Source organism: Xenopus laevis, chromosome 6L (genome assembly GCF_017654675.1).
Source record: "Xenopus laevis strain J_2021 chromosome 6L, Xenopus_laevis_v10.1, whole genome shotgun sequence".
NCBI classification, from domain to species: domain Eukaryota; kingdom Metazoa; phylum Chordata; class Amphibia; order Anura; family Pipidae; genus Xenopus; species Xenopus laevis.
Genome location: NC_054381.1, coordinates 32,194,475 through 32,207,095, shown reverse-complemented (window position 1 = coordinate 32,207,095; position 12,621 = coordinate 32,194,475). Strand labels below are relative to the sequence as shown.

The window sequence follows — 12,621 nt, the reverse complement described above, 5'->3', positions numbered from 1 at the left end:
TTATTTCTTTTAAAGTGAACCAAGACTTCTACTGCTATTTCCTGAGGTGTTTTCGGAATACTAAGGGATACATTTATTTTGTATGGTTATCTTGTAATCCATTTTTGGCGCACAATTTTCATATTAAAGAACTGTGAAAGGCTTAATCTTGAGCACAGCAAAAGAAACCTGCAACCACCAGAAAACCCCTTAAAGGAGAAGGAAAGCTCCAAGACAGTTTATTGCCAACAGATTAGCCACAATAGTGCAAGCTAGAATGCTATATTTATTCTGCAGAATGCTTTGCCATACCTGAGTAAAGAGCTCAAGACATTGTCTCTGTTTGTTTAGGATAGCAGCTGCCTTATAAACTTGGTGTGACATCACTTCCTGCCTGAATCTCTCCCTGCTCACTTACAGCTCTGAGCTCAGATTACAGCAGGGATGGGAGGAGGAGAGGAGCAAACTGAGCATGCTCAAGCCCTGCCCTGGAGGTTTATGCTGAAAACAGGAAGTCTGATACAGAAGCCCATGTGTACACAATAGAAGGAAAGAAATGTGGTGTTTCTTTTGACAGAGGACTCAGAGCAGCATTACTTTGAGGGTTTACTGGTGTATTTATATAGACCTTTCTGATAAAGCTTACTTCATTTTAGCCTTTCCTTCTCCTTTAACAACATCAATATGATGGCATGTTAAAGACACACTTCCCATTGGCTCCTGTGGAATCTCAGTAGGTTTTCAATGGGGAGATTTTATTTCTTATAAATCACAGAAAAAAAATGTTAGTGCAGAAACTGTACATTTAGGGGCACATTTACTATGGGTCGAATATCAAGGGTTAATTAACCCTCGATATTCGACCATCGAAGTTAAATCCTTCGACTTCGAATATCGAAGTCGAAGGATTTACCGCAATTCGTTTTTTAATCCATCGATCGAACGATTTTCCTTCGATCAGAAATTGCCTAGAAAGCCTATGGGGACCTTCCCTATAGGCTAATATTGTAACTATTTTATCATAAAAATGGCTTCCATGAAAAAATCAAAAGTAGCTCGGCGTGTTACTGTCAACATAGGTAGCGTTTTATTGTTTGTCGTTAGTTTTTTAGTTCGTTTTAAACCCACCAGGTAGCATAGATGTGCTTTTTTTCTTTATAAGTAACCCATGTGTGTTGATTCCTAGGTACAAGGAGCCTTGAAGAGACAATGGATGCAATACAAAACCCAGTGGGGCCAAAGAAGACGAGAACATTGTTCCATGCGCTCTACATCCTATACTGCAACGTCCATCACCGAAGTTCCCATTTATCTCTATCATCATGATTCCAATAGTGAACAATTAAATGGGAAGTATGGAGAGGAGTCAGAAATCACTGCATTAAACTCTGGAGATACATATGCTTAAATCTACCTATTTGAAGACAGACGAGCTGCTTTCAGAGCTCTTTCAGCTCTGTTCCTTTCTGGAAATCAAGCCTCCGCCAAAAATGTCAAAAAGACGGCTACTGAAAGGATCCACGATGGTTTAGTAGAGAAAATAACTTTGAGGTTTAATGATATAGTAGCAAGGGCTGCTGCTTACAGAAACATTTGTGTGATGGAGTAGCACTAACTGGCATTTTGATAAGCAATGGGCAGGTCCAGATACAGTAGAAGGAACCAGATACAGTAATTCATGGACTCTTATAAATGGGTATCCATAGAAAGCCTTGCAAGTCAGAAATGCATTATTATGTCAGCCTTGAATAAGAGTATATATTTTTTCTGCGGGATGACAATATCGACATGACTCTCTCACACACACACAAACATATTTTTAAAGCTTGTCTCGATTATTTAATATTTATTAGATTTGCGAAAGCGGATAACGATCTCTCCATTCAAGTCTTTGTAAAGCACAGTGCACAATTTGAAGTATTAGACATCGGTGCTAGATGACAGCTAGAACGAATGGTCTCTGTGATCATTTTTTTTCTTTTTTTAGTTCCTTTTGGATACTTTTATAAATGGATGTTTTTTTTCATAACATGTACAGAAGTCATAATATATGAATTGTTAATGGTTATTATTACATGATAATTCATGGCCATATCTTATAATGAAATACAACAAAAACATTTACGACACTTGTTCAGCAATGAAAAGTTATAATTTTATGAAATATCGAGGCTGTGGAAATACATGTGTTTTATTACCTGAAATCAATGGAAATGATTTGATGAATGTGTTTTACTGGCGACTTTTTTGTTCAGAATTAAAACGATCCAAGGGAATATTTTCCGAAAAAAAGTTTTTCTTCTGCTGGTTGCAAACAGCAAATAGCTTTTTTTTCATTATGTTTGACGAGGAAGCTTTTCAGAGACATTTTTATAATCAAAATAAACAAAGATGGTTATTTTTATTAAATGTATATAAATACAGTATAGAATTGCTGAATATAAAATGGTGAGAACACAAATACTATATAAAAATATTCAGTCAGTGATATTTAACTACTGTATCATATGCACCTAATTTTCAAAGATTATATTTTAATTTCCAGGTATTTGTCTTTCAATTTTCACTCTGGTGTCCATATCTCAAGGTTCATTGCTATGTCCAAGGGCTAATCAAAATGAATAATTTAGCTGGTTTCAATACCAAGTAAATCTTTGCAATAGAATTATATTTATAGAATGCATTTATTTTAAGTATATTTTGTGAAAAACATATGAAGTAATGCTCACACAATGTCAATTGTTGAAATATGATACGAATCCAAGCAGAATGTATTGTAGTTTCTTAAGCATCTAATCCATTACAAGATACACATAGAATAATAGAATAAAATAATTAAAGGGATTAATAAAGTAATTAAAATGATTTAGTAATTCTAAGGGGCAGATTTATCAAGGGTTGAATTTCGAGGGTTAAAAAACCCTCGAATTCGACCCTCGACGTAAAATCCTTAGAATTCGAATATTGAATTCGAAGGATTTTAGCACAAAAGGTTCGATCGAACGATCGAATCCTTCGTATCGAACGATTTTAAGCGATCGATCGAATGATTTTTATTCGATCATAAAAAGTGCCCAAAACCTATCTACAATGTCCCCATAGGCTAACATTCAACTCGGTAGCTTTTATTTGGCAAAGTATTGAGTCAAAGGATTTTTTAAAGAGACAGTACTTCGATTATCGAATGGTCGAACAATTTTTACTTCGAATCGTTCGATTCATTCGATTTGATCGAATTTGACCAATTCGATGGTCGAAGTACCCAAAAAATTACTTCGAAATTCGAATATTTTTGCATTCAAACTATTCACTCAAGCTTAGTAAATCTGCCCCTAAGAGTTATCAACATCCAAATTCAGCTTTTTCAAGTTTTCTGTGGCAAAAATCGTGAATACAATTTTGAGTTTCCAAGTTTTCGGAACTCAAATAAATGAATATTAGCAGAATTAAAGCTATTTATCAATTTAAGTTTTTGAGACCATTTTGAAAGTTGGCAGACTCATTGAAAATGGGTAGAAATAAATAAATGCTTTTTCAATAGTTTCATATTTTCGAGTTTAGAGAAAATTTTACTTTTCATAAATTAGCCTCTAGGGTTTTTTTTTTTTTTTTAAAACATGGCTCAAAAATTTATTTTCTATCTGTAAAAAACATAAAATGAATGCAGAATAAATTAAGTATTTTTGAGGAAATATTCATCCATTGGCAGGTATTCGCTATAATCAAGAGCTTGCACACAAATGCCATTTTCAAATTATTTTTATAACTGTTTAATTAAAAAAAAGATACCGTTTCATTTGATTGAATATTATAAAATATTTTAATTAAAATAAGGAACTTATTCAAAATGAATAATCCAGCGGGAATCTGATGTCAGTTTAGCTATCACTATTTACAGAAAATGAGCACAATGCCTGCTTTGTTCTGGCAGCTGCTTTCACAAATGTTTGCTTTACATGGAAATGTTCGATAGATTTACTTACTGATGGTAATTATATGGACATATCAAGAACTCAGTAAAGCCATAGAATATTTTGACAAATTACTGCAAGTCAGTTCAGTTTCAGTTGCCCTTCACAGTGAGGTATATAGTTACATGATGTTATTGTGATGTTTGTTTTTCTGTTCTGTAGTAAATGAATATGAAAATATTTTGTACAATAAAACGAAAGGAAATCAAGTTTGATGATAATTTGTATGTGTGTAAGACTGGGGAATGGCTTAATAAAATATTTAGAAACTGTATTCAGTAGTGGCAGTGAACAAAAATTATTCAAAGAAGTGTTGATTAGTAGTGATGGGCGAATCTGACCCGTTTTGTTTTGCCGAAAATTTCCCAAAATGCATTGGAGTCTATGGGCAACAAAATTCTTTTGACGCAACAACATTTTTGACCCATTGGAGTCTATGGGCGTCATTTTCACACCAGGAACACCAGTTCCTCTACTTTTAAATTAGATAAAGGAGTGCATTTATTAACGTCCTTGAGTAAGCAATAGTTTGAATAGTATTCTTGATTGCCTAAAATTAATTGAGGTGTCAAGCTAAACAGAACATGTAGGGGGTTAGGGAAGGAGGAAAGCAGTGACAAGCTCAAAACGTAAGAGACTAAGGAACAGTTTCCTTAGTCTTCCTGCTTTGCAGCTCTCCTGCTTTGCAGCTCTCTTATTGGCTATTAGTCAGTAACCAATAAGTGACTTGAGGGGGTGCCATATGAGTCATAACTGTTGCTTTATATCTGGCCTGCATGCAAAGGATCTAAAGCAAATTAACTGAACATATATGTCCCATCTGGCTTCCTTTAAAGTTGCTGACTAACTAAACAGTTAGAGAGCTGCAAAGCAGGAAGTTGGGATCTGGCTATTATGTTAGACTTCTGCTTACTCCAGCCTTTATAGATTGTTGACTAATTATATCAGAAACATTTTTTATTTTGCACAGCCTATCTATTTAGCCAGTTTTTATTTTTACAGTGAACTGTTCCTTTAAAGAGCTGCCATTGTTATTCCAATACATTCAGAATATAGAATGGTTGGGAAACGGAACCTACTTCTGCTACCGCAGCAATAAATACAAGAGTCGTACCTGGATAGTGCCTCTTTCGGTCTAAACGCAGCAGTCTGCTACGATATTAATATTTTAGACGTTATATGCTGCGGTAATATCAAAGTAAATGTATAAGATGCTATGCATGGTGGATTACCATTGTCTATGTATATAAGGCTGATACCAGTACACAACAACACGCCACCATATTATTTTGTGGGATTGTTCGGCATATATATTGCCGCAGAGATTTGTTTTAAACCCACTATCCTGTGGCATCTCGCCTTCCTGTACTTATTTTTAATGGTGTTAATCTGGACTTCTTTCTCTTTCTTAATGATATTTATTAAAAGTTATGTTTTAATACATGTTGTGGGGTAGACATATGACTGTGTTTTTGGACTAAGAGGGATGGGAAGGTGCAAAGCAATAGGTCAATTCTTTTTCTTTTCCATATTGGTTTAATCATTTGACCTTGCACACCATCGGTTGTTTTCTATTTGATGGGAGGTGCTCCCCAATACTCCTTACTTATTGCTTTAGAAGACATCCAGATCCCGTTGAGACTGACTTTGTGTAAGTGTGGTGCCTAGTAGCAATTTTGATGACTTGAAAATTTAGTCATGTCCAAAAAAAGGCATTGGTGGTATCTGATGGCATAAACCAACTGTCAGATGCCATTATTATCTGCCACTTTCCAATCAACCAATAGGATGGGAGCGGATTCATGTTTAACTAAGGAGCTGTCCGGGCATATATTTGGACAAAATTGGCAAAATGGGAGCCTTTTTATATGTAGAACATTTGTAGCACAGTAGAAATTAGCTTTTCAAAAAGGTAATGTATATGCTTAACCAAAATGTAATTTCCCCTTCTTTGAAATTTCAGTGTTCTCAAGACTTTTAAGAAAACAAAACACTGACTGACCTGGTCCCCTTTGGCTCCACATTGACTGACCTGATCCCCTCTAGTTCCACATGGACTGACCCGTTCCTCTCTGGCTCCACATGGACTTACCTGTTCCCCCTTTAGTTCCACATGGACTGACCTGTTCCTCTCTGGCTCCACACGGACTGACCTGTTCCCCTCTAGTTCAACATAGATTGACCCTTTAAGACTAATGAAGCAAAAATAAAAACTGTAAAAGAAGAAAAGACTCCCATTTTCTTTTTAGGCACCTCATGATTAGTAAGAGATGAACACGGTTCAATCCTTCCTGCAATAAACCTTAAAAACAGTTTCAGTAAATAACCCCTGTGTAACAGCAACATGATGGTCATTTTGGGTCACTTTAACGTTGATTATTTAACACGGGGTCCGGGTACTGTCCAATTGATTTCAATAGGAATTTCTGCTAGATTGGGTAAAATAAATTTTATACATTTTTGTATAAAGTAAAGAAAAATTATATATATTTATTTATATACGCATGCATATACTGTATGCATCCTAATATATATATATATATATATATATATACACATATATATATATATATATATATATATATATATATATATACACATATATATATATATATACACAAATATGCAGAAAGGCGGCACTCACAGGGGTTTTCGTTCAACAATAAAAAAATCTTTATTAATCTCAACGTTTTGATCCCCCACAGGGATCTTCGTCAGGAGTACACAAACAAACAACATATATATATACACATATATATATATATACACATATATATATATACACATATATATATATATATATACACATATATATATACATATATATATACATATATACATATATATATATATATATATACATATACATATATACATATACATATATATATATACATATATATATACAGTATATATATATATATAAGTATATATATATATATATATATAGATATATATAGATATATATATATTAGATAAAAAAATACACAGTTTAAATAAAAGATCAATATCTTTCCCTATATATAGATTACCACATTCAAAGGGCTTAGTCATGTATCTGCATTGCAATAATATAAATCTGAGAATGGAATGTTTCACGTGAAGGTCATGCAAATACTGTGCCGTGTTTCATCTGCAGTGAATAACACAGACACGGGGATCAAATTGATTTATTTCTAATAAAAGGAGACGTAAATGGGAACATTCACACGTCGGAGGATTCATGTTTAAATAGGTAAGACAGCTGTAGAAAGATGACCTACCACTCTCTTACTATAATACAATATCCATTTGAGTTTGCTCTCTGCATACATTTTGTCAGTCCTATTAAGTATATACACTTACCTTAAGCTTAGCCAGTTAAAGAAGAACTAAAGCTAAACTAAAGAAGTAGGCATTCTGTACATTATGTTTGGGGCTTCTGTACCAGCCCAAGGCAACCACAGCCCTTAAAGGGGAAGGAAACCTAGTCGGCGCAAACCCCCCACCCCCCCTCCCGTTTGTTGCCCAAAATACAGACCAAACAACAGTAAACATGGAAGTTATTGCTGTAAATTAGATACAAATACAGGTCAGAGCTGACAATGAGGACTAAATGAAGAGGAGAACTGGCAGCACTGTATTCAAAGGGGGAATGCGGGAGAAGGGCAAGTACCTGTGGCAACACGTGATGACAGCAGGCAAAATGCAATAAAGATGGTACCCTGTCTGTCAACCAATAAACAGAACATCTTTGTATAATGGAGGTTGTGTGTTTTTATTTATAAAAGTATTGAGAGTAACACTGTCCTATGGCCTGACTCCAAAGCCTTAGTGGCAGCTCTCACTGGGATCTATAGGCAAGCAACAAATTGTCCCTTAAGGCTGAAAGAAAATGGGAGTCAGAAAACTTCTTTTCTTCTTTTACAGTTTTTATTTTTGCTTCAATAGTTTAAAATGGTCAGTCCACGTAGAGACAGAGGGGAACAGGTCAGTCCATGTAGAAATAGAGAGGAACAAGTCAATCCATGTGGAAGCAGAAGGGAACAGGTCAGTCCATGTAGAGACAAAGGGGAACAGGTCAGTCCATGTAGAGACAAAGGAGAACAGGTCAGTCCATGTAGAGACAAAGGGGAACAGGTCAGTCCATGTGGAAACAAAGGGGATCAGGTCAGTCCTGTGGAAACAGAGGGGATCAGGTCAGTCCATCTAGAGGGAAAAGGGAACAAGTCAGTCCATATGGAGCCAGAAAGGAACAGGTCAGTACACATGGAGCCAAAGTGTATATGCTAATAGGAATTACTGAACAGGCCAGGCACATTGAAAATGCACAGTGAGTACTAAAAGTCATTATGACATGTACTGTATTAGGGAAGATCGTACCATTAATTTGCCTTTTCAGTTCCAGTCCTACATACTGTATGCCTCTCAGCTTGTGGGAATAAACACAAACACAATAATGTAAATGTGCCGTTTTACAGACCATTAGGCAGAATATAGTACTGTTTTATGTGAATCACAAAGCATAGCCAGGAGCTTTCTATTATAGTGCCAATGCTAATTTTGAGTGTGACTAAATCTTTTTAGATAAACATCACTCAATATCATTAGGATTTAGCTGTGTTCAGATGAGCCGTGTGATTTGTGATCCATAAGGAACCAGGATTTTTATCAACAGAATTAGCATTCATTCTTATTTTTAATCATAGAAAGGGCTCTTATCACTGGGACAGAAAAGCTAAAATTACTTTTTGTGCATTGAAATTCACTCAAGTACAAAATGGGCGGAATCAGGGGCGTAACTATAGAGGAAGCAGACCCTGCGGTTGCAGGGGGGGCCAGGAGTGTAGGGGGCCCAGTGAGACCCTAATTAATGAGCAATTTTAATATATCTTGGTAAAATAGGCCAACTTAAAAATATTTTGGGGCCCTAAATTGAATTTGCTATGGGGCCCAGTAACAGCTAGTTATGCCACTGGGCTGAATGCAGTATCATAGAGAGTGTATTAGACTGGACACAGTTAATGTATTGTTATATAGTGTATAAAGTAACCCCTCTTGTAAAATATATAGTGAATAAAGTACCCCCTCTTGTAAAATATAAGGATATTATAAGTTACCGAGGAGTTTCATGACCATATAAAAACACGAGGCCGAAGGCCGAGTGTTTTTATACAGGTCATGGAACTCCGAGGTAACTTCTAATATCCTCATATTTTACAACTGGGGGTACTTTATTTATTATAATACACAAATTTTAGTGAGTCATGTGACAGAAATTACATCACTACTCACCGTTTATAACTGATGACATCACTACTCACCGTTTATAAGGATATAATTTACAAGATATTCACGGCTTTTGTGTATTATAAGGATATTATAAGTTACAGAGGAGTTTCATGACCATATAAAAACACAAAGCCGAAGACCGAGTGTTTTTATACAGGTCATGGAACTGGGGGTACTTTATTTATTATAATACAAAAGATTCAGTGAGTCACGTGACAGAAATGACATCAGAACTCACTGTTTATAACTGATGACATCAGAACTCACCGTTTATAAGGATATACTTTACAAGATATTCATGGCTCTTGTGTATTATATAGTTATAAACAGGGCCAGATAAAAAGGTGGGTCCCAGGTCAACCATTAAAGTTTGGGGGCCCAAATTCAGAAATTAAAGTAAGTCAATCAAGGATATGTAACTGTTTTTGAGTTACAGCTCACATGTCATGCTAGGGGATCAGTAGAATATATAATAGAAGAATATTTGGGTAATAACAATCAAGATATCTGCAGTATGTATAAGCCCTGTCTATCTACCCAAATCCCAGCCTCACAAATAATACGGCAGTACCAACTCACATTTATAACGACACAGCACGAGGAGAAAGGATATGTGCACCAAATAAGTAAAATTATCCACATTAAGGTATTGAAAAATATATTGTATATATAGGTGCCAATTTCATTTAAAGGGGTTGTTCACCTTTAAATCAACTTTCAGGGGCAAATTTACTAAAGGGCGAAGTGACTAACACTGGTAGAAAATTCAACAGTGTGACGTCATTTCGGGATTTCGCCGGTTTACTAACAGGCGCTGGCGTAACTTCTCTAGTGAAGGAGATAGACTAGCGCCACTTCGCACTCTAACGCCAGGCGAATTTTCTCTCTGGCGAATGGACATGACTACGCAAATTCACTAAGCTGCGGATATTACTGAATGTTATCTCTTGCGCCAGATTTGCCTTCGCCACCTCAGACCAGGCGAAGTGCAATAGAGTAGATAAAACGCTGGCGTCTTTTCAGTTTTTCAGGGTGATAGGCTGCAAAAGATCGTAAATTTCCTAACATGTGACACATAAACTAAATATAAACTATACACTGGGTTCATGTGTAGGGCATTATAACACCTCTATTTTCTTATATTAAGGTTCCCTGGACTTGTGTAATGTAATGTATTTGCTGCAACATATACGTCCATTCAACTTTAACTTCCCACTGGCGCAACTCCGCTTTGCTTGCTAAATTAACGCTAGCGAAACTTTGCCATCGTTCATCGCCCTGGATGCAACTTCGCATTTTAGTGAATTAGCGCTGTCCTGACGAATTTTCGTCTGGCGAAGTGTGGCAGGAGAAGCTCAGAGCAGTGTGAGGGAAAAAGAATGGAAATATTTCAAAAACAGTAAAAAAAAATTAATGAAAAGTATTTAGAGAAATACTTAACTTTACCCAAGGATGCTTTTTAAGCATTATGAATTTCGCGATAGTTCCCCTTTAAGGTTCCCTGGGCTTGTGTAGTGTAATGTATTTGCTGCAACATATACGTCCATTCAACTTTAACTTCCCGCCGTATGCAAATTAGCCAACGCTAGCGCAACTTCGCTTTGCTTGCTAAATTAACGCTAGCGAAACTTTGCCATCGTTCATCGCCCTGGACGCAACTTTGCATTTTAGCGGTGTCCTGACGAATTTTCGTCTGGCGAAGTGTGGCGATGTGAGCGAAGCCGTTGCTGGCGAATTTCCGGAAGTTAGTGAATTTGCCCCTTAGTATGTAGAGAGCGATATTCTCAGACAATTTGCAATTGATTTTCAGTTTTTGAGTTATTTAGCTTTTTATTCATCAACTAAATTTCAGCAATCTGGTTGCTAGGGTCCAAGTGACCCTAGCAACCATGCATTGTTATGGATAAGAGACTGGAATATGAATAGGAGAGTCTGAATAGAAAGATGAGTAATAAAAAGTAGCAATAAAAATACATGTTTTTAGATGGAGTCAGTGACAGTTGCTGGTGAATTTCCGGAGGTTAGTGAATTTGCCCCTTAGTATGTAGAGACCGATATTCTCAGACAATTTGCAATTGATTTTCAGTTTTTTATTATTTGTGGTTTTTGAGTTATTAAGCTTTTTATTCATCAACTCTCCAGTTTGCAATTTCAGTAATCTGGTTGGTAGGGTCCAAATGACCCTAGCAGCCATGCATTGGTATGGATAAGAAACTGGAATATGAATAGGAGAGTATGAATAGAAAGATGAGTAATAAAAATTAGCAATAACAATACATGTTTTTAGATGTCAAAATGGAGTCAGTGACCCCCATTTGAAAGCAGGAAAGAGTCAGAAAAGACAGATAGTTCAAAAACTAGGAAAAGTTGAAAAGCTGCTTAGAATTAGCTATTCTATAACAATACTTAGGGGCACATTTACTTAGCTCGAGTGAAGGAATAGAATAAAAAATACTTTGAATTTCGAAGTTTTTTTTGGCTACTTTGACCATCGAATTGGCTACTTCAACCTTCGACTACGACTTTGAATCGAACGATTCAAACTAAAAAATCTTTTGACTATTTGACCATTCGATAGTCGAAGTACTGTCTCTTTAAAAAAAAACTTCAATGTTAGCCTATGGAGAAGGTTCCCAAAGGCTTTCTAGCCAATTTGTGATCAAAGGAAAATCGTTCGATCGATGGATTAAAATTCTTCGAATCGTTCGATTCGAAGGATATAATCGTTCGATCGAACGATTATTCCTTCGATCGAGCGATCGAAAGAATATAGCTAAATCCTTCTACTTCAATATTCGAAGTCGAAGGATTTAACTTCGACAGTCGACCAATGTTTGACCAATAGTAAATGTGCCCCTTTAAAAGTGAATATAAAGGTGAACAACCCCTTTAAAAACGACAGTTATACAAATATTTGTATAGTGGAACTGTTATACAGAACATAAAACATGGTAATGGCATTTCCCAGTGGGTGTTATGTAAGTAAATGATTCTTCATGTTTGATTTGCTTTTCTTAATAATAAAGCAGTACTCTGTGCTTGTCGGTAACTAAACTAGCATAAATGTATGTTAATGACAATAGAATCTTACTGGGTTTTCTAATGCTTCTAGTTTTTAGTGGCCTTAAATGGGAACTATTAGGAAAGTGGTTTTACTGAGAGCAGACATACCATAGATACACATATGTGGAATACTATTATCATTTTGGGGCCCTGGTCAATTGTTTTTTAAAAAAAACTTGTAAGGGCCCTGCCCAATTGTTTTTCTTACAAAACTTGTAGGGGGTCCTTGGCCACCAATGTTTTTTTTCTTTAACTTGTAGAGGGCCCTGACCATCAAAACTTGTAGGGGGGGGGGCCTGGGCACCAAAGTTCTTTATTTTAACTTGTAGGGGGCACT

General features: G+C 36.0%; 1 protein-coding gene across 2 annotated transcripts in view; it reads left to right on the top strand.

Moving 5' to 3' along the window:
• Window positions 1-2,870, top strand: part of calcr.L (calcitonin receptor L homeolog) — a 155,083-nt gene extending 152,213 nt beyond the window's left edge. For both annotated transcript variants that reach the window (XM_041565895.1, XM_018267316.2), the window contains exon 14: window positions 1,166-2,870. In XM_041565895.1, coding sequence (XP_041421829.1) covers window positions 1,166-1,387 — 222 coding nt within the window. In that variant the 3' untranslated portion in view covers window positions 1,388-2,870. The remainder of the gene's footprint in view (window positions 1-1,165) is intronic.
• The last annotated feature ends 9,751 nt before the right edge of the window (window positions 2,871-12,621 follow it).